The sequence below is a fragment of the Etheostoma spectabile genome, chromosome 1, assembly GCF_008692095.1.
Source record: "Etheostoma spectabile isolate EspeVRDwgs_2016 chromosome 1, UIUC_Espe_1.0, whole genome shotgun sequence".
Lineage (NCBI taxonomy): Eukaryota > Metazoa > Chordata > Actinopteri > Perciformes > Percidae > Etheostoma > Etheostoma spectabile.
This window is the reverse complement of record NC_045733.1, coordinates 5,323,517-5,349,447: the sequence shown is the minus strand read 5'-3', so window position 1 is coordinate 5,349,447 and position 25,931 is coordinate 5,323,517. Positions and strand designations below refer to the sequence as shown.

General features: G+C 39.4%; 3 protein-coding genes across 4 annotated transcripts; 2 read left to right on the top strand and 1 right to left on the bottom strand.

The window, feature by feature from the left end:
* Positions 1 to 218: 218 nt before the first annotated feature.
* On the bottom strand, positions 219 to 4,819 carry si:ch211-122f10.4 (cathepsin A-like). The gene is made up of 12 exons (XM_032505927.1): positions 4,724 to 4,819; positions 4,499 to 4,686; positions 4,254 to 4,365; positions 4,032 to 4,169; positions 3,799 to 3,957; positions 2,935 to 3,026; positions 2,307 to 2,391; positions 2,060 to 2,212; positions 1,835 to 1,980; positions 1,128 to 1,290; positions 949 to 1,038; positions 219 to 841 (listed from the first exon to the last, which is right to left on the bottom strand). Exons 2-12 carry the CDS (start codon positions 4,666 to 4,668, stop codon positions 758 to 760), a joined length of 1,392 nt encoding a protein of 463 aa, XP_032361818.1. The 5' UTR covers positions 4,669 to 4,686; positions 4,724 to 4,819; the 3' UTR covers positions 219 to 757.
* Positions 4,820 to 9,999: 5,180 nt separating this feature from the next.
* Positions 10,000 to 17,310, top strand: LOC116692844 (transcription factor E2F4). 2 transcript variants are annotated; one of them, XM_032521408.1, is made up of 10 exons: positions 10,000 to 10,253; positions 10,748 to 10,913; positions 11,459 to 11,568; positions 11,678 to 11,833; positions 12,146 to 12,189; positions 13,799 to 13,863; positions 13,967 to 14,276; positions 16,558 to 16,599; positions 16,704 to 16,748; positions 16,836 to 17,310. In XM_032521408.1, the coding sequence occupies exons 2-10, from the start codon at positions 10,752 to 10,754 to the stop codon at positions 16,928 to 16,930; spliced, it is 1,029 nt and encodes a 342-aa protein (XP_032377299.1). In that variant the 5' UTR covers positions 10,000 to 10,253; positions 10,748 to 10,751; the 3' UTR covers positions 16,931 to 17,310. The 2 variants fall into 2 exon arrangements, with proteins under 2 accessions (XP_032377299.1, XP_032377293.1); XM_032521402.1 differs by having other exon boundaries at positions 10,060 to 10,250; positions 10,741 to 10,913.
* Positions 17,311 to 18,835: 1,525 nt separating this feature from the next.
* Positions 18,836 to 24,331, top strand: drc4 (dynein regulatory complex subunit 4). Its single transcript, XM_032521389.1, has 11 exons — positions 18,836 to 18,993; positions 19,224 to 19,319; positions 21,463 to 21,660; positions 21,788 to 21,988; positions 22,084 to 22,138; positions 22,231 to 22,433; positions 22,775 to 22,930; positions 23,097 to 23,177; positions 23,448 to 23,657; positions 23,736 to 23,801; positions 23,909 to 24,331. Exons 1-11 carry the CDS (start codon positions 18,991 to 18,993, stop codon positions 24,020 to 24,022), a joined length of 1,383 nt encoding a protein of 460 aa, XP_032377280.1. The 5' UTR covers positions 18,836 to 18,990; the 3' UTR covers positions 24,023 to 24,331.
* The last annotated feature ends 1,600 nt before the right edge of the window (positions 24,332 to 25,931 follow it).

Here is a 25,931-nt window from a genome sequence, read left to right as displayed (position 1 = left end):
CCTGTTTGAAAAATGTCAAGAAGTAACGTCACCCACCATCGCTTAGAGCACCTTTAAGTTCAGAATAATAACCTATTACATACTTTACTCAACATCAGTAAAAGCCACAAATGCCAAGATTCAGCTTTATATTAGTGTACTTCTATTTGAAGTGAATAGTAAAAAGACTTGTACCTTATGTTTACATGTAGTTCCCCAGTTTCAGGACCAATATTCCCCCCCCCAAAATAATTAAGACAAGGCCACCTGGGAATTTTTGTTAAACAGTATGCCGTTAACAGGTTAAATCAGTCAGATAAGCACTTGCTCAGTTGGATTAAGATTTTTATTTACTAATCAAAATCAAACTTAAGGCACAAATCCCCAAACTGAGCATGAAGTGAAGCTGGCTGGTAACCATATAATAAATATTGTATTCACAATTATTTGTAGTCCTTTTAAAATTTAAAAAAATAAAAAAAATAAAACTGTCTAAAAAAAAGGGTTTAATTCCTACACCATAAGCTCAATATTTATGTAAACATCCAAACGCTGGCCCTTTAATTGTTAGATTTTGGAATTCAAGGTGATGCAGAGCAAAGTAAATAGAAATAATGTATCCCTCTCCAAATACTCAACACTTCACTGCAGGTACTCTGAATAATACAGATAAAAATAAGTTCCCTAATAGTCCTTTTCCCTCCAAAATCATCTTTCCTGAGAAAATGTACCATCTAACAAGTGCAGGTATATTGCATACAGCAGTCTCCATCATGTCTCAGTAGTAGCCATTTGTTATGAAAGACTGGAACATGTGGAAAGCTGGACCCGGAGCCCACTGAGGAACCATGTGCCCTGCACCCTAAAAAACAGATGACAGGAGTATTCCATTATATAAAATCATACCATCAGTGTGAGTAAAAGCACAACCATGCTTTTATTGCACAAACTAAACACAGTGGTGGTTACCTTGACTGTCAGGAAAGTGATGTTTCCAAACTGTTGGTAATAACCAGCAATCTGGTCATCATGAAACCAGTTCTGGTACTTAGTGGTTGCCTGAGAACAACATTTTAGTAGTATTGAGAAGTGTATCTGGTTGTAGTTTTAGGGTACATCTTTTAGAATATTTTATTAAAAGTTCCTACCTTCAGGCCGAGGTCTTCCACAAACCACTGGTCTCCCAGGAAGTTGCAGGCCATGTCAGTGTCTCCGTTGTAGACGAGAGCCCGCAGGCCCAGAGACAGCAGCTTCAGATACACGTCCTTCACTGTTGGGTACAGGTTGGTATATTGCTCTCCAACAGCATCACTACAACGAAGAGGGAGTTAATTATGATCATGACTGACATGTTACCTACCCAATTCCACACAAAAAGGAAATGCCTCAGTTACAAATTACTGTCACTCCAATTTAAGAGGTTAATTTCAATTAATGACACATGAATAACTAATGGATTCTAACAAAAAGGTTGCTAGTGCTATTGTTTAAAACAGTGTTTCCCAAACTTGTTAAAGTCCTGTCCCCCTTTAGACTTTTAACCTCCAGCTATGTACCCCTATGTACAGAGGGAGGAGAGACTGGTCAGTTCGTGTGTATAGATTATAGATTGTTAAATGTCATGAAGCTACAATGAACAATGACAAGCGTGTTGGACACAGTTAGCCAGCGCCTTTTTTCCCCCTCAATTTTTAAAAAAAGGCATTTTGGATTTTTAGTTTTAAAAAATTACTTTTAACAAGAAGCACCCAGACACTGGAATCAACCGCTTCCTTTAATTTAATTAGTGACATTACAAAATGCAATCAATAAAATTAAAATGGGACATGACATTTCTTATTTGGCTGCAACATACCTGCAGAGGTCCCATGGTGGCAGTGTGTCTGGAATGTGTAAAGCTTTCCTGACATCGCCTCGGTTCAGCCAGGTTATCTGAGCCGTACTGTTGATGCAGGGAGGGACTTCACCCAGAGAGATGGAGGAGGAAACTCCACCTGAAACCTTTCATTTACAATTTTATCATTACCGCTACAAGACAATAAGAATTTGAAGCCCAGGTGCATGGGCCGGCAGCACTCACCTTGTGAGTGTGTGGCTGTTTCTTGTAATTCTTAAACAGGTGACTCATGGTCCTTTCGTAGCCTTTGTGGGATCTTCTGCCAACCTCACAATCTAAGTAAAGGGCATACTCATTCAGTCCGCTATTATACACAATACCAAAGGCCACATTTACCTGAAGGGAGAAAATGACAAAGTAAAACCCGAATGAGTCATAGAGTAGCACCAGAAATGCCCTGCTGAATAATGAAAAAGTAGTGCACACGTACCAGCGTCTTGCAGGTCTGTGAACTTGAGTTGTAAAAGTTACAGTTTCCCTTGTCACAGCAATTTGTGTTCAGATCACGCCACAAACTGCACATAAAACATGGCTTTAAAATGGCATCAACTACATGAGTAATGTATAACTTCCTGGCTTGTTGTAAAACAGCACGGGGTTCTCAGTATACTATCAGTTACATCTCTGGCAGAATTAAAACCACAGAAGTAAATTGGGATGTTTTTCTTTTTATTTCTGGCTTGCAGTATAGAAAGGGACTGAAGTGAACATTAAAGTAGTCTGCTGTTCCTCCCAATGAAGTTACAAACAAAAGCTTGTCTTCAGACCACAGGCACATTTTCCCGGTTACATACACAAGTCATTCACTATCAAAGGTCACGTGTTGAATGTGACTTGTGAAAATTACTGATCTTTCAGTTCTGTCTTTTGACTTGTGTTTGTCTTGTGTTTTTTTCCCCCCCCAATGTTTCAGTGTTCAGAGTGTCATTTTAAACTGGAGGTTGTATTTGTCGCGTCACCGCTGAATGAACCAGGGGAGTATGCTAGCATCTGAAGGCATTGCTTTTCAACATATTCCCTTAAAGCAAACAATCTTCCTCCAGCAAAGTGCTACTTACTCTTCTCCGAAAAGGCCGTGGTAGTAACCAAAGTAGACCAATGTTTGGTCATTGAGAGCAAAACTGCTGAGGCCATTTCCCACTGAAAAGCCCTGAAAACAAAATTATATTCAAGATAAATGTTGGTAGTTAAAATCCATGTCTGCTTTACTTTACTTAGTTTCAAAAACTAACACCTCTAATCATGAAACGGCATTCTGGTGGTGATACTGATACTCAGTATTTGATGGTGCTCATGAGCAAAAATTTCTGAGAAGTTGAAGTAGTCAGCTTTATTACTTACATTACTTTAAATACTGTGGTCTATCTGTATAGTGTCTTGAGATAACTCTTGTTATGAATTGATACTATAAATAAAAATTGAATTGAAATTGAATTGAAATACCAATACGATAGTGTAGAATATTCTCACACAATTCATACAGTCAAAGTTAACTTAAGTAAAAAGTACAAAAATATTACCATCAAAATAATCTTAAAGTAGCAGAATGTCCCAATTCTGAATAATGCAATTCATTATATTGGATTAAAAGTTGTGATGCATTAATCTGTGCATCACTTTAATGTTGTAGCGGTTAAAAGATTTGATTACCTGATACAGACAGGCTGTGATTGTCAATAGTCTTATTCTATAGTTATAAATCAAAATCTGTTTGTTGATTATGTTTTGTATTATCAATCTAAATCTAGAAAGTAACTGGTTAAGTTATTAGAGGGATGTAATCAAGTAAAAGTAGTACAATGATTTCCTATGAAATGTAGAGAAATATAAAGTTGCAGAATAGTTGAAATAGTAAAGTCAAGTACCTCAAAATTGTACTTAACTGAGTAAGTGTACTTACTGGTTTGCATAAAGAATCTCACCTTGAAGTTGATTTTGGCAGCTCCAGTAGCCACGCGCAGGCTAAGAGTTGGTGCATAAATGCCACCATAACTTTCCCCAAAGATGAAGAACTCATTTTGAGTGAAATTTGGGAACTTAGCAAAGAAACTCTGGAGGGCTTTGTAATTGTCATCAGCGACCTAAGAGAAGAACACATGAAATGAAAATGCAGTTTCTAAGCTTTTTAAAGTCGGTCAGCAGTCGCAGAACTCACCTGGTCATCATCGGTCGCATACTTTTGGTCATCGGAGTAAGAATATCCCACACCTGCAGGAGATTCTAGATACAGCACATTGGCAATCTTGTTCCAGCTAAATGGGTTCTCATAGAGTGTGGCCCCGTTATCATTGACCTGAAGAAGAAAGTCAACAATGCCTATTCAGAGTCCCTTTCATCAATCAGTGCACAGGTATAGTTGGGCACAAAGCATGCTCACATGAAATGGTCCATTCTCTGACAGGAATCCATCAAGCGAGCTGCAGCCTGGGCCTCCATTCAGCCAGAGCACCAGAGGGTCTTTGACCGGGTCCCTTTGAGAAGTCACAAACCTGCAGGAGACCAGGACCGGGGTTGAATGCTGCATTAAACACGCCACGGTCTCATACCGCAGTCACACTGGGATGGAGCTATGTGAGGCGTATTGAGAAGCTGCAGGGGAACCAGTCGGTTCCGGTTTCTTACCAATAATGGAGATACTTTCCGGGCTGTGCCTGGAGGAATCCCGACCACTGTCGATAGTTCGGTTTGAACTTCATCCCTGGCAGGTAGGTCACCTCATCAGGAGCGTACTGAGCCCGCGAGCCTAACTGAAACACGGCCAGCAAACACGTCAACAAAACACGGGCGAACATCACTGAACTCCAATCACCGCTAACATAAATAACCACAGACTACACTAGAGGCTTCTCTTTGTGGCAGAAACTTCCTTCGACGTGCTCAACGGCTGTTCCGCTTGAACAAGACGCACACCGTCACATGACTGCTGCGGGCCACGTGAGCAGCGCCTGACTGGTTCACACGGAAGTCCCGGAAAACTAATCATACGGACGTCAGATGAATTGTTTCTTAGGCAGACGTATTAAGTTAAATTTACTTGGATTGAACATTTACAGTTGAACTCAAGGAAACATACTTCTTCGAAAGCAGCGCGACCACAAGATACAATAAGGCAAAATTAAATACAGTTTAAGACCATCTTATAAGGACAGTGTTTTGTTTAAATAGGCTGCATTGATGTTTTCCCATAAGAATTGACTTTACCATAAAAGATATTTGCACTCAAGTTATTGTACCAGATAAATAAAAAAGGCATGTTGTCAATGATATGCCATGAGTACATTTCCCAAACTGATTAACTCCAAACATTTGGAATGGGGACTGATGTCATGTGTTACCCAAAAGAACTAAGTAAGTTTTTGCAAGTGCATGGTGTGGAAAGGGAGGTGGCGCTAGGGGAGGAATCGCCACCTGAGTCTAAGGCCTCCTAGGGACTTCCACCCCAAGAAATGTTTTTATTTCAACAGGCACCCCAGTTATACACAGGTTCACCAACTGAAGCAAGACAGACGTGGTTACAAAAGAATTTCATTTATTGATGGATAGTTTATGACTTGGAGAGCCTGTAATAGGGTTTAAATCAAATTACAATTAAAAGAAAATGTAGAAAAAAAAAGAACAATCAGGGCAATTCTTCAAATACACTCAGTTATGGCTTAAAATTATTAAAAAGGAAAAAAACAAAAGAAAAAATAAAGGGTGGTGGTCAGAGGCCAGGTGTGGAGAAACATTCTACTAAGGGTATGTTCAAGGGGTGCACAAGCAAACTAAGCAAGGAGTGTGTCCTGGAGGCACTAAAATTATTAAAATCCAAAGACAACTAAACTAAGGAAAAACAGCAGATGACAACTTACAATTTAGACGGGCGATTACATTAATGACAAGGTTAAAGGCAGTGATCAATGTGTGATAACATTTAGCTCAGGTAGTGATCATACCAGACTTGCTGCTTTAAGTTATTCAACCTTCGCTCAAATGTACTCTGTAGGCTAAAAGGAAAGTTCATCACACCACTCCAGGTAGGGGAGCTTGGAATCTCTTCCAGGCCTAGGCAGACCATAGTCAGGCAGGCAGTAGCCTGCTGCAAAATATACAACTCAGTAGTATTTAAAAACACTTTGAAAGTAAAAACAGACTTAACACAATTACCTACCCAAATGCCACAGTGACGGTTCCATGTGGCACCCAACAGACAGAGACAAAGCCATGATGCAGCCATGGTGATACAGGTGCTTTATATATGCTAAGCTAACAAGGGGGTTTGGTCTGGGTGGAGCTAATTTGGTCTAATTGAAGTGCGTTCAGGAGCCACCAGGGTGCTGAGCTTACTACCCACACCACTATGGGAAAACGGAAAAAGGGTCAAATAATGTAGGTGAGGTTCTGAGAAATTATATGCATAGTGTTTATTATTTTCCTTGTATAATGGAGGTTTACAGGGCAGTTCATTTGATTGTCTCGCATTGACCAATCTCCACATTGTTGTGGAGTAAGGTCTGGCAGCTCTGGCTACACCAGAGGATAAAATTACAGGCGCAAATGGACAAAGTGTGGGTGAAATAAACATCTAAATGCGTATTTTGGATGTGTGTGTTTTTTTTTATGCCCAACAGCGTGAAAGAAAACATGTTATGGATGCAAAATAATCCCCAAACTCAAAATGATGGTTTTGCCGGTAGTGTCTCCCCTTAAGTACCGCGTACATGAGACATTGAGTAAAGCAGCCATAACGTTAAAATCCAAGGTGTTATCCAATGATACATTACATTGGGTTAGGAGGGAAGACGAGTGAATGCCCTTAAAGCATGTGTAATCCACAATCTCCCATTAACACTTACCCCCATAACCTGTTTCCTGTTGGGCAGACAAAGGAAGCTCATCCTGATGCACACTTTGACGAAATGTTTTTACACTCTGCAATCATCCGCGGTCGGAAGAATGTTGGCCATTTTGCAAGAAATTTACCAGACAAATCCTCATCAAAGAGCATAGTGAAGTCTTGGTCAATCTTAAAAACAAAATATGACAGGAAAAGCTATATTTTCTTACCAAGCCTGATGTGTCCAGAAATCTTGGAAAAAAGGTCTAGGACAGTGGACGCTGTGGCTGGGTCTTGAACAACCTTTTGTCTTTTCTTTTTTGGGGGCATTTTAGGCTTTAATGACAAGGAAGCTGAAGAAATGAAAGGGGAGAGTGAGGGGGAATGACATGCAACAAAGGGCCACGTGTCAGAGTTGAACCCGGGCCCGCTACATTGAGGAGTAAACCTCTATATATGGGCGCCCGCTCTACCAACTGAGTTATCCAGGCACCCAACATTTTTCTCTTCTGAAATGTCGCCTTCATTTTTGTTCTTGACAAGGGTTGCGTTAACTGAGTGCCTCGTCAACAACATAGCTTCATTGTATTCATCCCCTGACTAACTGAAGTAGAACAAATCAAATCAAATTAAAAACTACACAAAAGTGAATATCAAAAACTGCGGACGCCACATTTCTCAGGGCATCCTGCTCAACACAAAATAATCTGCCCTAAAACTAACATCCCAACACTTTGCATTGTAAATTAAGCAAAACAAATTAAGCAAAACCTCATTTAAAGTAAGGCTGGGAAATTTATCGATATTGTGATATGAGACTAGATATCGTCTTGATATCAGAATGTGGCATAAGTGTCGTCTTTTCCTGGTTTTAAAGGCTGCATTATAGTAAAGTTATGTCATTTTCTGAACTTACCAGACTGTTGTAACTGTTCTATTATTTGCCGTTACCCACTTAGTCACTATATACACATTACTAATGATTGTTTATCAAAAAGCTCATCGTGTAAATATTTTGTGAAAGCACCAATATTCAACACTACAATATCGTTGCGGTATCGGTATTGAGGTATTTGGTCAAAAGCATTGGGACATTTGATTTTCTCCACATTGCCCAGCCCTAATTTAAAGCATCTTCTAATACAGCTTACAAAATTGTTATTTTGTTTTTAATATGTAGCAGCTTCATACTCTCATAAAGGACAGGATCTTACAGTAAACCAATATAGCCAGTTGCTTGGCACTGGGGATGCCCTCATAAGTTATAAATAAGGATTGTTAGTTCTTTGATACATTGAATGTAGCAGTATTGTCGAAATTTCTTCCTAAAATGATTTATTTTCGCCCCGGATAAATGACAGCCTAAGAAAACACTGTTTTGAAAAAAATGCAATTGCTATGCTTGGTCTAGTGTGAACGTTTTTAAACTGGTCTTTGGTGTAGATGTTTACACTTTGCCTCGCCATTTCCAGCTGACTTCGTTCATACACTTTACCATATCAGTTTCAGTTTTCTTTGAGACTTCATCATCTCGTCACCCCAATAAACACATGAAAAAAAACAAGTGCACTGTTCCCCCTCCCACCACTACTAAAATGTGATCTGTCATATAAGCCTGTCATCCGCCACTCGGCTGAGTAGTAAATTTGCTGTCACACACTAGCAACTCTATTTGTTTTCATAAACATTTTAATCACGTTGCCATATTGCTTATTCCAAGTGTATGGCAAGGTATTGGAAAATGTGTGAAGAGCTAAGCTACCTACAGTAAATTACACTTAATTACACTGTAGCTAACGTCCCTGAATAACTTGACGGTGGCATGAGTAATCCTCAGCTGTTTTATTTTATACTGCTGCCTTGGAGCTTCAGACATGCTCAGGAAATGAAGCTTGTGTGGACACTTCCTTACTGTTTGGTAAATAAAAGAGCTAAAACTACTTCATTCAGAAAACAGCGGTGCAATTGAGAAGTGGTTAAACCTGTAACCCTTCTGCCACACACTGCCTGCAATAAAAGGTTGCACCCTGCAATTATGACACCTTGTTATTTGCAGTGCCTGCAAATAAAAGTGTGTCATAATGGCAAAGGCCGGTTTAAGCAGCTAGCATAAAATCAAACCGGTTTAGCCTCATACATCGGACCAAAACACCGGTGATACACAAAATCGACCCAACCTCTAGCTATTGCATTTTAGATTTACTAATATGAAGGTTACATACATCTGCAAATAAGGCAATGGAAGGTGGCCTTGACAGGCTACCTGGGCTTCTGTCAAGGTCACCGTCTCAGCTAGCCCAGCTATCTCCTGCATCGGCTGGCCAGTGCTTGGCAGGTCCTGAGCTGCCAGGACAAGCTCCTCCATCCGGTTAAGTACTTCTGTGTCATCCTGGACACGACTAGAGGAACAAGCCTAATGTACAAGTTACAACAATTTATATATTATGTCTATTTATAGTTTTAACAACAATTACTTGAATTAAATTAAAACTTGAATCAATCTATTAAAAGGTAATAAGTGTAATTTTAGGAAATGGAAGTTATCACTAATTTAAGATATTCAATATATATTTATGTAATAGCTAACTGCATTTTTTTCCCAGTAAGAAACAATTCTAGTTTACACCAGCACGCAGATGCCCAGTGTGTGTCAATGTCATGTAATATCCGTTGTCACCTTGGACAGTCCTGTTTTTGAGCTTTTGATCACACAATCTGTTTTTGTCCAGTTGTCGTTGAACCGTCCTTACAAGGTACAGTGAAATCAGTCACCAGTGTAAATTTAACTCTGAGAAAGTGTCCTCTATGAAAAGGGACCTATTTACCAGGCCCCCCATTTTGTGAAAACCAGAATTGTTATCGAAAAGTATTTGTTTGATGGCCAGATAACTATTGAAGGCAAGTTTATTTGTACAGTATAGCACAACAGAAAAATCATGGAAACACAAATGAGAAGAAACTACTTAATAATTGAAAAATAATAAAAAGAGAGAAATAAATACAACTCCTAATATTAGTTTTGAATAATCAGCACAAAAATGTTTATTCTTCAGAAGGACTTTCACTTAAGCAGGCTCCTTTACCAGAAAACTGCCAACCATGGGGCCCCTAAAAACTCTGGTGGCATGGTTTTTGGTCATTTAATTAATAGCAAAATCTCATTGCAAATTAACTTCTAAATTAGACTGGTTTTAACGACTAATCTAGATTGAATACATATTTAATAATAGTCAAGTTAATATATTTTCCAGGGTGCCCTTTTAAAGTTCTTGCATAATTTTAGTGATTTTATTGTGTTCGGTCAAACGTTCGGACTTTTATTGTGAAGGCAGGTACATACAGCTACCGGAAAAGATTCCGCGCCAAACACAGTAGTGGGGGCTGGACTACCCGTAAAGTCGGTTCATTGCCATAAAACATAAGCTTTAGTTTAGATAAATGTACCTGCCCGCCAAAACTTGTTGCTCAAGTTAAATACTATCGGTTGTCGTCTTTCGGACTGTTAGCTTAGTGTCGCCAGCAGCAACGCTTTGTGACGTTAGCGCTGGTCCCGACAACAAGGTAAACACCGTTTATTCTCTTCATTTTCACGCTTTGTACTGAGGTCATGACGACAGTCTGCTTGTACGCATGCATTGACGCTCTTTTGAACGACCAAAACTTATACAATAAATAAAACACTTTACAACAGTGATGCATGAGTAAAAGGACGTATTAGTAAAAAGCATGGCTTTATTGAGAGAACGTAAAAAGATACAAACAATGTTAGGGTTTCCGGAGTAACGTTACACACTTTTCATAATAAATCTGCGCCATTAAGAAACTAGCAGTGTCGAGACGAAACGAACGTGACTATGTTTTCTACTCAGATTATTTTTCACAGTATCCATATAAAAAAAAAAAAAAACCGAGTGCTCATACAAGAAACCCTGACAAGATTTTATTTTGAAGTAAAACATTTTTTCCGGTAGTCTGAAGCGGGCTCTCTGCAGCTGATTCAAACAACACAGCTCGCATTAGGCTCCCGGGTTTATTTGTTTTCCTCACACATCCAGCAGAATGGATCCTGAACGTAGCCCAAATAGTTCAGACGAAGTGACCGCCACGCCAGACCAACAGAACCCCAAATACCAAAGGAGTCTGAGGAGCCTTCATACGCTCACCACGAGGTTTGTCAGCATGTTACAACAAGCCGATGGCGGTGTGCTGGACCTCAAACAGGTAAGTGAGCCGCGACAGTCACAACACTGGAAATGTTTATCATATATTGACAATAAATACAATTACACTTTTAGATTTCTTCTTTTGTATTGTTTTATCAAACTTTGTCAGAAATGCGGGACTCTTGATACCTTAGTGTCTCTCTGTACTGTAACCAAACGTGAAAAACAAAGAAAAAGTTGGATTAGAACAGATCTAGATTTCTTAGCTCTCATGTTTTCATTTCACATTCCATTCCAGTGAAGACCTTTTAAACATTGCATTATATTACATTCATTTAGCAGAAGCTGTTTTTCTGAAAAGTTAAAGTTAATAAGTGCAATTAACTTCTATAGAAACAAAATGTGATCAATATTGTGGGTGCATCTTCAAGACAAGAAAAGTATGATGAGTGCCACAGTTTAAGTGCTTAATTGTTAGTATATTATTGAAAGCAAGGTTTGGATTTAGACACCGAGACGCGCGGGTTATAGACTGTGTGGACATTTGTGAAACAATTTTTTTATAGGATAAGGCTAAGAAGGCTTTTTTGTGTCCTTTTTTAGGCTATCGGTGTCCTGGCTGTTGGACAGAAAAGGCGAATCTATGACATCACGAATGTGCTGGAGGGTGTTGGTTTAATCTCAAAAATCTCCAAGAGCACTGTAAAGTGGAAGTAAGTCTTTAACCCTGTCTTGTCTGCATGCATTTTAATGGGCTTGTGTGTCAAGAGTGTGGTGCAAAATATGATTTACAATATAATACATGTGCTTTTTCTAAATAAGGGGTACAATGCCAGGAGAAAATGCACACGGGTCAAACGACAGACTGATGGAGTTGAAGTATGAGCTGGAGGACTTGGAGCAGAAAGAATGCATGTTAGACCAGCAGAAATCCTGGGTTGAACAGAGCATTAGGAACACAACAGAAGACTGCAACGAATATCCTTTTCACAAAAACATAGCAAAAGTGCACAAATGTATGTTTTTTTTGTTTTGTTTTGTTTAGGGTAAAATCTTTTCCTGCTTTTAAAAGTAACATTTGCACTGAAAATGACATGTCGGACAGCATTTTTCACATATTTATTCAGAATTTGTAGTCTTTTATGACACAAATGCTGTACTTTCTTTGGCCTAATCATTTATAATGAACATATCTGTAATGCAGGCCTGCTACTTTCTGACACACTGACATCATCCTGATCTCTCCTCAAACTTACCCAATATTTCAAGTTGAACTTTAACTTATTCAACTCTGACCTATGTGAATCATGAAGACATCTGCAACTGCTTCAGTGGTAAGTTACATTTACTCTTGTGTACATTTTTGTGTCAACATATATTTTTGAAATTCCACGTAGAGAAGCAGTGAGAGTCAGTAGAGCGACGTACACATCCGAGCCCTGCTTTTCGACAAATATGTCCTCGCCACATTTCTTCCTTCTTCATCTCTGCGGCTGATAATTTGCACTGCTTGATGTATCTGTAGAAACCCTCAAAAATTCAAGATAAAAAAACATTATATTCCAACCGTTTAAATCTAAACATACATGAAAACATGGGCAATGGGGACTTTTCATGAAATAGTCATGAAATAAATCTAAAAATGATTCCTCATTGATATTTCTGCAATATTAAAAAATGTGTTGGGACAATTTTAATCTCATGAACAGGCAAGATGTTGAATTTTTTAATGATTGTAGAATTGTTGTTTTGCTGATTCCCTGTATTTTCCCAGACCAGTGTTTCTGAAACTTTTAACACCTGGTACCACTTCCGAAAATATTAGCCTCTCTAAGTACCACCATAATGGCCCACGTTAAAATAGAGTGGCACCTACCCTATTTAGCCACGGACAGTTCATGCAGGAGGCAGGGTCATTCCTAAAAACAATATTTATTGATGACACCCACAGCCATGCTGTAACTTTACTTTCTCCATCCCACTCTAACTGAATCAAAACTCCAGACTCGGCTCATATTTCCTTACTGTTTTACATCATTTGCTGCTAGCAGGTGCTCTGGAGACTTCTGCCGCTGCTTAAAGCTCCATTGTGTAATTTTTTTGAGTTGACAAAAAACAAAAAAAACCTTTTGTTCTTTCACAAATAGGTACTCATTCATGTGTAACTACTTCCACCAACTAATCAAAGTATTCTCGTAAGCATAGAATCTGCCATTCAGAATACATACGAGCGACTTGCTCGAATGGCTGCAGCCATGTTGGGCCTCCATCTTTAAAATACATTTGCCAAAGAGGGACATACCTTCGCATTTCGCGCTTTTACACTCAGTGGCAAATGCCAGGGGGAGATTACTCACTACTGCTGGCAGATTTAAAGCCTATTCTCTAGGACATGTAACAGAGTCGTCAAGGAAGTTAAAAAGAGAATTAAAACGACAACGCAACAGGCAAAGCAACAAAACCAAAGTTAATACCAGAGTGGCTTTTCCAAGATGGAAAGAGCTCGTAAGGAGCAAGGATTTTAAAAGGGACACTAAAGTAACGTAAAACTATTACACTGGAAGGAGCCATCACGGACGAAGTTGTACTTCTTGGAATAAAGAAATATAAAATAAATAAATTCATTTAAAAACAATATTAAAGAAATACTACAGACCTTCCAATAAAAGTAGTTAAACTACTAAAAGTAATTTAAAGTAAGTGTTTGTCTATATCAGCGATTCCATCCTAGCACCATTAGAGGGAGCATGTGTATCACCAGTGGTACTTGTACCACAGTTTGAGAACCAGTGACTAATATCAACAGCAGTAAAAACCACAAGCTGACATTGTTGCAGTTTTTTAGCATGGGGCAAAAAGAGCCAATAACATTTTACTTTTAATACAAAAGACCAGATTGAATTATTGTCATTTGAAAAGATATCTACTCACTTCTTTCTCCAGGCCATAATCTCTTGGCAGTACGAGCACCATCTGGCACACAGCTAGATGTTCCCATTCCCAAAGCTGTAAGTCCTGCATCTCTGCAAGCTGCTGTAATTTCTTCTTAGTTTGCTTTCTTTAATTCAGATGAGATGATCTAGTATATGCACCGCATACATCTTCTTTCAGGTCCAGAACAGCCCAGCAAAGTATCAGATCCATCTGAAAAGCATCAATGGACCAATAGATGTTGTACTTCTTAACAAACTCTCTGTCAGCTCGGTTCCTTTCGCATTGCCAGTCCCACCGCCAGAAGAACTTTTACTGAACGCCAAACCAGCCATGTCCACTTCAGTTGAGACAGAAAGCAGCATCGCCCCATGTCAGGCTTCAGCTCATGCCAAATATGGCACCAAATCTAAACGGACGGACACGGAGGACATGCGACAGCACCTTCGGTCATCATGTATGAAGGCTCAAAGAACTAATGCGTCTGAATGTAAGTGTTGACGTTTGTACAATTTCTGAAGTGTGTTTTTGTCAGAATGACAAGGTAAAGCTCAATTTTAGCTTGAGCTTGACCCCTTGCCAGATTAATCTAAAAACAACAGTCGATTAAATGTGAAGTTAAAAACAATTGGTTAGGGCTGGGTATCGTTCATAATATTTGATACCAATAACATTAATAATAAATAAATTACAACATTATGCCACAAATCTTTTTATTTATTTTTCAGCTCTAGCCCTACTACAACACGTGTAGTAACATGACTATGCGTAACGTAGAGTTCTTCCTGCGTGTCTCTACGACATGTAACGTTATAGAGCCAATTAGCAGCATTATTAGATCTTGGTAGAAGCATGCTCCATGCTTAGTGGCTCACTGCCACTGCTAAGATTTGCTCCTTTAAGGTCCCATGACATGATGCTCTTGGATGCTTTTATATAGACCTTAGTGGTCCCCTAATACCATATCTGAAGTCTCTTTCCCAACTGCCACTTTGCTTGTTTGTAAGCCGCCTCTCTCCTCTCTCTCTCTCTCTCTCTCTCTCTCTCTCTCTCTCTCTCTCTCTCTCTCTCTCTCTACAGGGAACAGAAAAGTGTAAGCAGTTATAACAAAACAAACAAAAAAGAAAAACAAACAAAACAAAACCGGAACAGTGTATTTACAGATAAGCGAGCTGCAACAGGTGGGTTTTTAGTCTAGTTTTGAACAGGGGGAGAGAGTCGAGATTGCGGAGGTCAGGTGGGAGTGAGTTCCAGAGCTGGGGAGCAGAGCGGCTGAAGGCTCTGTTCCCCATGGTGACAAGTCGGGCTGGGGGGACAGTGAGGTGGATAGAGGAGGAGGATCTGAGGGAGTGGGAGGGGGCGGCAATGTGTAGGAGTTCTGATAGATATGGAGGAGCAAGGTTATGGATGGCTTTGAAAGTATGCAGAAGGATTTTAAATTGTATTCTGAATTGAACTGGAAGCCAATAGAGCTGCTGAAGGACCAGGGTTATATGATGAAAAGAGGGGGTTCTGGTGATGACACGAGCTGCTGAGTTCTGAAGAAGTTGAAGTTTATGGAGGGATTTTTGAGGAAGGCCAAAAAGGAGGGCGTTGCAGTAGTCAAGGCGGGAGGTGACGAGGCTGTGGATAAGGATGGAGGCAGTGTGAGTGGTAAGGGAGGGACGTAGGCGGTTGATATTGCGTAGGTGTAAGTATGCAGACCGGCAGATATAATTTATGTGTGACTGAAAGGAGAGAGAGGAATCGAGAATGACGCCTAGACTCTTAACCTGAGGGGAAGGGGAGACCAAGGAGTTGTCGATTGGTAGAGTGAAACTATTGATTTTGGATAGGGTGGATTTGGTGGCTACGAGGAGGAGTTCGGTTTTATCACTGTTTAGTTTAAGGAAGTTTGAGGTGAACCAGTCTTTTATTTCAAGTAAGCAGATAGTAAGGGAAAAGTGGGGGAGCGAGGAGGTGGGTTTGCTGGATAAGTAGAGCTGGGTGTCGTCTGCGTAACAATGAAAATTAATGTTGAATTTGCGGGAGATATTGCCAAGGGGAAGTAGGTATGTGATGAAAAGGAGGGGGCCAAGAACTGAACCTTGTGGGACGCCAGTAGTAACAGGGGAAGGGTGGGATGTGAAGGATTTGAGTTGAATAAACTGAGTGCGGTCGGAGAGATGTGAGCGGAACCAGTCAAGAGGGGTGTGAGAGATGCACACACCCCTCACACAGATTGGCCCAATTGAAATTTAATTTTCTCAAAGGCAGAGCAGATGCCCAGGGCTTGGTTTATACCTGTCACCATTTCTAGCCACTGGAGGACCAAAGGCAGGCTGGGGGAATGCATATTAATGTTAAAAAAAAAAAAACTGAGTGAAATTTTCATGCCATGGGACCTTTTTTTAAGCATTGAAATTGGATATTGAATGATGCAGCATTTTACAGACACTTAATACTTTAAAGGCAATTCAGTGCCTAAAAGTATTGAATTTGGTACCCAGCCCTACAATTTATTCACTGTATATATTTATATCCCTGATTAACTGGTCAATACAACATTACTGTCGGTAAATTTGCTCTTAGTGCTGTGCACCTGATATGAAGTGATCAGGATATATAACAGGCGTCAAGCTCTTCCTTTACTGACACTGGTTTATCGTTTATACATCACAGTGTAATGCCTTTATGTAATGCCTTGTGCGTGTTTCTTTCAGTGCCGAGGGCTTTTACATGTGTGTTACATGAGGTTTAATAACAAAAAAATTAAAAACCATTTGTTGCAGATTTAGCAAAGGAACTGCGGGACCTACTCCACCCAAGCAAAGGTAGGGCCCTTGTATCTTATTAATGTTAAGTAAATTGTGATTGTGTTTTGTCAGTTTATTTGACTGTTGCAGATGTTTGAAGTATGCTTTTCCTCATTTTATAGAGGTAATGAAAGCAGATCTGATCACAAAGCTTATGTCCTCTGAAGGTAATTGCACCTTATTACCTGGCTGTATATATTCATATCTAACAAATATTGATATTTGTATTAATCACGTTTGACTCTGCTCTTTAGTTTTTTCTCCACTCCATCGTTTATCTCCGCCTCCGTCCGACCGTGAATATGTCTACAATCTGGAAGAGACTGAAGGCTTTCTGTGTCCTCTTTGACATCCCTGTGCTCGATGTTTGACCATGTGTTTGAAATGTGTTGAGGACTTTAAAAATAATCATTCGTAAATGTACATAGTTGTCTGTTTTTAAAGTTATTTGATTATGACAAATAATAAACAAATTATTTTAAATATAGTGTCTACCACACACACACACACACACACACACACACACACGTATACATATATTTCACATGAGAATTTAACTTTTTGGTACTAGAATAATCATTTAATAATTCAATCACTAAATCAATTGTGTAATGAACATAGAAACGTATCTTTTTAGATAAAACGGATATTGATAAAGTTTTCCTTTGGGGCAATAATTTGAAGTTGGAAAATAATGTAATAAAATGCAATATATTTAAAATCGCATTAATATGTTGTGATAAGTATCGTGATATTGTATGGTGTGGCCTCTTGTGATTCCCACCCCTTTTGTTGAGTATACTCAGACGGTCATGTCCTCCATGCAGAGCAGTCCCGGAGCTGGTTACTGAATGCCCAGCAGTCTGTTAGGAGAATAGCTCAACTGCAGTTCAGTCCGATCTCTTTGGAAGAAGCGAAACCGTTGTTCTTATCCTCCTAAAGGCATAGCACTTCACTGCATACACACATCAAAAAGCATAGCACCAGAATGAGGGCATGAGGTACCGGAGTCTGGAAAATGAATGTGAAATTATATTTATACATCATTATCTGTATTTTAGGATACATTCATTTCATATTCAGTCTTAATAGTGACTTTAAGTAATGTGTTTTAAATAAGGCTATTACTCTCAGACTGTATATTTTTATAAAGTCTGTGGTATTACCATATATGTGAAATATATTTTCTCTGCAAACCAGATAATAAAAATTGTGTCTTTACTATACACATCAAAGCCAGTTTTTTTGTAATCTGTCTTTGAAGCTCTAGATGAAATACGCTGTAGTAGGATAACACATACGGTTTATTAATGTAAAATGTTTCTATATCATATAAATCAGGGCATCAAAGTCAAGGATATTAAATGTTTATGTAATATAAAAATGAATTGGCCAGTGCTGCTCCAAAAGACAACAGTACAGATATTGTCCGTGACAGTGGTGTTTGGCTCATACCAAAACTACATCGGTTTAAAGATTAAACGATGCGTTTTGTAGCTAGTTTAGTGAGTTTTGCTCAAAACTGATGTCCATGAAATGGGAGGGAGGACATGTTATAGTGTCATCCAAGGTCCAACTGTATTTAAATTAGGTTATATAACATTTGAGAGTTAAGTTAACGGATTTAAAATTTAAGGTATTCATTGGGTGTCATCGTCAATTCAAGTCTGATTTACAGCTTGTTTCTGTAGAACTTTTTGTACAAATCATAACACAACGTAAGATATTTTCTCTTATTTAAGGAATTGAGTGCGTTTTTGGCTCTTATGCTATCAAATCAATAAAATGTATAATCTTGCCCTTCTGTATCAGAAATAGAAGGGAAAGTGTAAAATAGCATAACATAGAAGATCCTCAAAACCTCTCAAGTAAACCTAAAAATTGTAATTATTGTACATACAGTAACGTTACTTGAGTAAATGTAGTTCTTTTCATCACTGATTTTTATTGAAACCTCCTTGTGTGGTTTCACTGGAGAGTCGGTGGTGATGCAGATCGCCCCCTCCTGGAGGCCAGAATTTATTTTCCTAGGAGGGCGAGCACCTCAATACGTCCACGGGCGAGCACCGGGGAAGGCATGGTCCGTCCTACTCTCCCTCTGATTGGCTACCAGCGCTCTGGATTGCGTTGGTTAGATTTAGGCAAGCGAATTGTAATTGGTTAGGGTTAGGGTAAGAAGGGCATGGTAAGCCAATCAGAGGCGGAGTAATGCAGAGTAGGGCGGAACATGCCGTTTCTATCCTGGGAAAAAAAGAATCTTGGTCTTGTGTTGCTATGACAACGCATGTTTGAGACTCTAGTCTTGATAGACTTGTCTGAGTTTAGCTAAGTGCTTACTGATGTGCTAGCTAGCTTGTCAAAACTACCGAAACGCTCCCGTCTACAAGTGTTATTTGCGCAATATATACGATGGTGAGCAAATCGTTTTTTTTTTTTTAATTAATTCATCACAACCATGTGGGTTCATAGTAAGCTGTGACAGTACAGTACAGTAAATAACGTTAGCCGTTAGCCCAGGCCCCTGTTTTGTGTTTCTCATGTGTTATCATTAACGTTACATTAACAACAATGTTAAAGATAGAGACTATGCTACTAGTAAGAAATAGTGTTATCTTGTTTGTATTATTTTGACTTTTGTCTAGCCTCCCAAAAACAAAGGCTCAAGTAAAAAGCCTGCTAAAGCAAAAACGCCCACTCTGATAGATGGCCTTACCAAGGAGGAGATGTCCAAGGAGCAGGTCAGAGCTTAAGTGTTTTTTTCGTATTATTATTTTTTAAGTGTAACGTTAGAGTGATGCTTGAATGTTTTATATCAGAAGGAAAGACATGTTCCTGCACATTAAAGCAAGTTGGTTTTGCACTTCCATACATCTGGGGGACTCCCAAGAGACAGGTTTAAACAATGGTTAAAAAACTAGGTCAAGATATCCTGACTTTCAGTTGTATGGGTCAAGGTTTCAAAACAATGGATAGGCCGACTACCTGGTGCATCCCACTTCTCTTAAATTGCATTCCAGGCTCCTCCACTTGCCTCCCTTCCTTGCATCTCAGTCTGTCCCACAAAGGATGCATGGGAGAGACAGGAAATCCTGGGGAGGGGGGAAATGAGGAAATGGGTTTTAGAGGGATTAGATGTCCTTTCCTTACGTCACATTAATTTGTGGAGCTATCAAATATTGATGAGAGATTAGGGATGGATCTCATTTCACTTATTTGATAGCTCTTAGGTCCTTGGCTGAACCGGAAGTTCTGTCCCTCCTTTGTAAAGGCCGTCTCAAAGCTCTTTTTCCTGCCCCGAGGAGCAACAGTGTGCATTGAGGAGGGATCTCTGAGAGCCATGAGCGAGGATGTGCGAGAGCAGCCTTCCTGGAAGTGGCAGCTGAAGGCCGTTGCTAATTCCACCCATACAGCTGACGAATTCATGTTACATTTCAAAGGAAAGGACGTCTCATCCCTCTAAAAACACATTTCTTCATTTCCTCTCTCCTCGCATGACTTCTTCCCTCTCTCCCGTGCTTCCTCGGTGGGAAGGACTAAGACGCGAGGAAGGGAAGCAAGTGGAGGAGCAGAGGATGCAATTTAAAGGAAGTGAGATTCAACTTAATTGTCAGAGCCTCCCTGCCTGATACATTTCTGTCAAGCTCAAACCCCCCAGTTTTTATTGCAGGCATTTTGTCTCAGACTTTCCTCCAGAGCCACAGAACAATGGTGGCCTTTCCGAATTCCCAAATTTGTACATCCTCAACTCCTCGATCCTCCAGCTTGTGACTCGGAAATATTTCTCAGCGAGCCGTGTTGAAGGACGTCCCAATTCCTTAAACGCACATCGAGGAGCAAGGAGGCTCCCCGGAGGAGCTATAATCGAGGATACACCGATGTATCCTCTGCGGAAGTCTTTTTTTACCTGTGGCATGTAAACAAAAAGGCCTGACATGGAGAGAGACATTCGAGAAACAGCAGATGATTATTTCAGAAGTAAAAGATTTAGTTCTGCTTCCTCTGGCTATAACTAGCTTAGTTTAGCTGCGTGAAACATGTACAAGCAGCCACTCTAATCTTTAAAGTAAATCATTATAGAAAACATTCTAAATACTTATACAATAAATCCTTTAAAAAAATGGATTTAGATAAACAGCTGATGTATGCATCAACAATAGATGGAAAGAGTGTGTTTGTGAGCACATACTATACTGTACATTACTTCTTTTTATACAAACATTTGTAGTGTTGTAGCTTATAAAGGCTTTAGCCCATTTATTGTGCATGTAGGCCTATATTATACATATATAAATAGCCTGTGTGTGTGTGTGTGTGTGTGTGTGTGTGTTAAATAAAGAAAATAATAATCTATTAACCCCCGTTCGTTCTTATCACTTTCTGCCCTGTTGTAAGCTGAATTCATAGTAAATATAGAAGTTGTCATGAACACTGTTCTGCTCATCTGACAGAGATCATAAAATACAGCGTATAACAGAACAATGAACAGCTGATGCAGCTGTTCCATACATCTTATTTAATTGACATCACTTTTAAACGACCGCTGCAAAGCGAAGATGTCTTACGTTTGTTAAATACCTGTTGCCTCAATTCCTCTCTCTTCGAGTCTCTTCCATAAACTCATTGGCCCAAATCTCCTATGGGCGGGACTAAGGCGCAAGGAGAGGAATGAAGGAGAGGAATCGGGGATGCAAAAACTGGTAATTGGGAAAAGGCTACAATGTCTGATTTTACAGTGTGCCTACTGTGAATGGTAAATTGGACTTTGACATGCACAATGGGTTGAGTACCCCTTCAGGTTAAATTAGGCAATAAGCTTTTTTAATTAATTTACATTGTTTGGCTCAGATATGACCACACTAAAATATATTTCTGTATTTGAAGCTGGAAGAGCACATTGTGCGGCTTCGAGAGCAGCTGGACAGAGAGAGGGAAGAGAGAAACTACTTTCAGCTGGAGAGGGATAAGATCCATACCTTTTGGGAGATCACAGATCGACAATTGGAGGAGGTCAAGGCTCAAAGGAAAAACTTTGATAAGGACATTGAAGAGGCTGAGGGGCGTCACCAAGTTGAGATCAAAGTAAGGTTATTACACAAGTTCTGTAGCTACCCAGTGAAACTGCAGTGTAGTTTGTTATTTGTGAAGATTATACATGGACAGATTTAATGATTGAATCCATTTTATATTGATAATTTTTCCCCATTAGGTGTATAAACAGAAGATGAAGCATCTCCTGTGTGAGCACCAGAACATGATCTCTGAGTTGAAAGCAGACGGGTTAGTCTCCACTCAGGTGATGCAGAAAGAACAAGAAGAATTAGAGAATCAGTTTCATGAGGACATGTTCACCATCAGGGTCAACATGCAGGAGCTCAACAGTGAAAACCTTATCAGGGAGCTTGAACTGGTTGGTAGTACACACACTTTTTTTGCTACACTTTCTCTTAACTCAGATAGTAAGCATTAATGCTACAAATCTCAGTTTGGTTGCTATCTTAACAGAAACATAGTGATGAAATTACTAAAACAAAGAGCATCTGGATGAAGCAACTCGCAGGTAAAGAACTAATCTAATTTTGAGTTGAATTCAACACCCTGTGCTGTCAAAAACTAAATGAGAGCCATCATTTTGTGTTGCTGTTGGAGTAGAAATCGAAACCAAGTATAAGAAGAAGATGGATTTGCTGCCAACAGAGCTGGACAACATGAGAAAAAATGCGACCATTGAGAGAGAGGATCATTGGAGCAGCCACATCAATACTCTTATAGAAGACCACGACAAAGCGTTCAGTGATGCTCATGCACTTGTTAATCGCATGCAACAGGATTTGGATGTGAGCGATTCACTCAAGGTATACGTGCACATAGTTGGCGTCCGTGTTGTTTTCTGTTCAAATTATTTTCTTTAAATTGATAAATTCTTTAGTCTAGGAAGTTGGGAAAAAGATGGCCATGTGCTTAAATAGCTTTTTTTGATTGATGATCAAGTTGTTATCCAATTCAACATAATGTAAAACATAGAACAGCCTTCAAATTTGAAAGGTTTCAACCTGATAATGTTTGGGATTTTCTCTTAATAAATGACTTTAAATTGTTAACAGTTAATTTTCTGTCATTTGACTAATTTTTGCTGCAATATTTATGATCCAGTTATGTTTTTTTCCCTGTGGCTTCTTTTATTGGCTTTTCTTAGGCACAAATTGAAGAGTTGAACATGAAACAGAAGGAGAAGGAAAAGGAACTGGTTCGTCTTTTGCAGGAGAACAAAAGTCTTGCCGAGATGCTCTCAAAAGTCGTTGACGAAAGTGCTGAAAATGAGAAGAAAATTAAATACTACGCAACTAAAAAGGTTGTTGATTTTTTTTTTACTGAGTTTAAATTGTTGCAACTTTGTGCACTGATATTTGTCGCTACCAGTAACTTAATTGGTACTTTGTGTGGCATGTGTCTTAGTAACTGACATGTAACATACTGTACATGGGCACAAGGTCAATTTGTGACGTTGTTTTTGACAGGATGCCAAAGAAAGGGTAAAAAAAAAGGAACTGGATGATCTGAAATTGGACCACGAGACACTGGAACAGCAATTCAGCAAGGTAAAAGCTAAGATTGAGTTTCACTGTATAATGTTGCACAAATATTAGATGTGAGCCAAGTGCTTGCGTGCTTGTTGGCAGTGTCCAAAATGAGCACCATCCACCAGCCAAATGCTGGTAAAATATGCAGGTGGCTGGTAGATTTGCTTCACTCACCAGCCAAAAAGCAATAGTAATCTATTGAGTGGCTGGTAAAACAAAAGTTCACTTTTGGGCCCTGCTTGTTGGTATTTATGTGAATGTTTTTGTGTACGTGCACATGTCAAACAGCTTCAGCTGGAAAGGGACGAACTGTACACGACGTTCACTCAGAACATTCAGAAGGTGCAGCGTAAAGCAGATTTGAAGAACACACAGCTGGAAAGGAAGTTGAAGGACCTGACAGACGTCCTGGAGAAGACGCAGGCTCAGCTTTTCTCGGTGCTTTCGGCCTCTAACATGGACCAAACTGCTCTTGATGGGGTCACTAAGAAAATTGAGGTTAATTACCTTGAAATGGTGTGTATTTTATGCCCCTTGTTTATACAAGAACATACAAAAACATGTTTTTGTTTGTAGGAGAATCTTGATTCCAGTAACAAATCCATCAAGAACTTGCAGTATAAAAAAGCTCAGATTTCCCAGGTTAGTAGTTTGTTTACTTCCTGAAAGTGCTATCATCCATTTGTTTAACTAATGATGGTGTTTAATGTATTTTTGTAATGATATTTATACGTGTGTGTATCCGGCAGGCCCGTAAGGATTTGCTGCTGACCTACGGAGCAAAGCAAAGGGCTTCTGGTGTCCCTGCGGAGGAGCTTTTTGTAAAGCCCTTTGAGAGCAGTCTCGCTGGGAAAATTCTCTAACAACACTTGAGTTGTCCCCAAAATGAGAAGCAATGAATCCAAACAGACTGAACCATTTACAGCAACTCTCATTTTGTTTGCATCTGGTCTCATTAGAATCGGACACGTTTCTCATGTTTTCCTTTGATACAATTGTTGAAGTTCGCTAACACAAAATAACACCATGAAATATTGCCTTCTCTATCTCATAATCTTTATTTTGTAATTTTGTTATTATGTGATAATGGGAGTTTAGACTTAAAGGTTCATCAGGCCCTTGATTCACGCTGCCCTCCAAAGGCAAAAGTGAGTAACTGCAGAAGTAGTGAAGTTTTCAGACAGACTGGCAAACTGTGTAACAGACCCCTTAAAATCATTGTCATTGACCAATTATAATAACTAAAGCTAATCCTCAAGGAAAACAGTATCTAAAAACAAAATGTGAACCTTCACTGCATTTGAACTAGTTTGGTAAAGAACATAGAGTCTTTATGGAATATTTCTCTTTTCTTTTATCCTTTCGTAAATTGTTGCAATGTATTTTACTATTGCTGTGTGTCTGTCCATATAAAATTACAAGTTAAATTGAAAATGATATAATAAATTAATCTAGAATGCAGTGCTTTTAAATATGTGATTTAAAAGAAGCCTAATGTAAGAGTCAGACACTGAGATGTCAGTAACTGATACTCTGCTAAGCTAGATAGAGGAGCTTTACAGGACTAGTTGAGCTGTTTTTGATCTCTGATCTCTATTGTGGTTACTGCAAATGTGCATCCGTTGCGCGTAATCATTTTTTTGAAATGATAAAACAGATATTTGTCATAGCTGAATTTGGACCAAATATGTATTTATCTCAACTGATAGACTTAGACTTAGACTTAGACTTCTCTTTATTGATCCTTTTGGGATGACTCCCGCAAGGAAATTGAAAAGTCCAGCAGCAGTTTTAGTTTAAAAAATAGATAAAAAAGACAGTATAAAGACAACAAAATAACAATAATAAGAACATTTGTCAAATAAATAGGAAGTGCAGACAACTCAGTCAATTTAGCAACAAACAACAATCAGAATACGGGCTGCTCTGGTGTGGTCTGTTAACATACAAACACAACGTTGTTTGTTTCTTTTAGGGGATACCTAAGAACTTACACCCTTTGCCTTTCACAAAAGCATAAGCAGCAGCCATTGAGTATCAAACACATTGTTATCCTGTGTTCTATATGAAAAAGCTGTATATAAGTATTTATGAGTTTATATTTCCATTGGAAGAAGGGGGCTAAAAGTTGGATTTAAACCAAGTTTTCCAATCTCAACAGCTAGTTTCACCAGCTGATTTCTTCTATGCCTGAGTTTCCAGCTGAGAGAGGAGGAACATATGGGGTGGATACAGTTTCTCATTGAATATTCCTGTTGTGAATCGAGCCCTGCTGCACTGAGTGATCGCTGTTCCCCACAGTATCAATAATACAGGAGGATGTTATTGTCCCTGTGCAGGCCACAGTATCATACAGCTAAAACAAGTGGAGGGAGGCGGTGGTCCTTTCACTCAGCCCTCTTTGGTTTCAGAGCCTGTGGCCAGTGGTCTGACTCTGGGGAGTTCGCTGCTGTGCCCTTGCACAGGGCTCAATTGTAAGTCCGCCTGACCAAAGGATAAATGTGTCTAAACAGTGACAGCTTGCACAGTCTCTGCTGGCCCATCCGGTATGGTAAGACTACACCCCCAACAAACCCAGAGTCACAAAATGAGTCCCAGCTGAGAGACAGCTCAATAGGGAGTCAGTCAGTGCGAGACATTGGACAGTTACAGAGTGGGATAGATATCCTGGGTGTGATTAACATGATCCAGATTTTCACCTTGTCTGAGCACCTAGCTGAGTGCCGTGACCTTCCTGTGGCCTTCCTGTAGCCTCCCATAAAACAATATATA

Coding starts and splice junctions, on each gene's coding strand:
- si:ch211-122f10.4 (XM_032505927.1), bottom strand. CDS start 4,668: ATGTTCGCCCGTGTTTTGTTGACGTGTTTGCTGGCCGTGTTTCAGTTA. Junction 4,170..4,253: donor CAGAGAATGGACCATTTCAT/GTGAGCATGCTT, acceptor TTTCTTCTTCAG/GTCAATGATAACGGGGCCAC. Junction 3,958..4,031: donor ATGCGACCGATGATGACCAG/GTGAGTTCTGCG, acceptor TTCTTCTCTTAG/GTCGCTGATGACAATTACAA.
- LOC116692844 (XM_032521408.1), top strand. CDS start 10,752: ATGGATCCTGAACGTAGCCCAAATAGTTCAGACGAAGTGACCGCCACG. Junction 11,569..11,677: donor AAGAGCACTGTAAAGTGGAA/GTAAGTCTTTAA, acceptor TTTCTAAATAAG/GGGTACAATGCCAGGAGAAA. Junction 13,864..13,966: donor ATGTTCCCATTCCCAAAGCT/GTAAGTCCTGCA, acceptor ATCTTCTTTCAG/GTCCAGAACAGCCCAGCAAA.
- drc4 (XM_032521389.1), top strand. Junction 22,931..23,096: donor AATACTACGCAACTAAAAAG/GTTGTTGATTTT, acceptor TGTTTTTGACAG/GATGCCAAAGAAAGGGTAAA. Junction 23,658..23,735: donor GGGTCACTAAGAAAATTGAG/GTTAATTACCTT, acceptor TTTTGTTTGTAG/GAGAATCTTGATTCCAGTAA.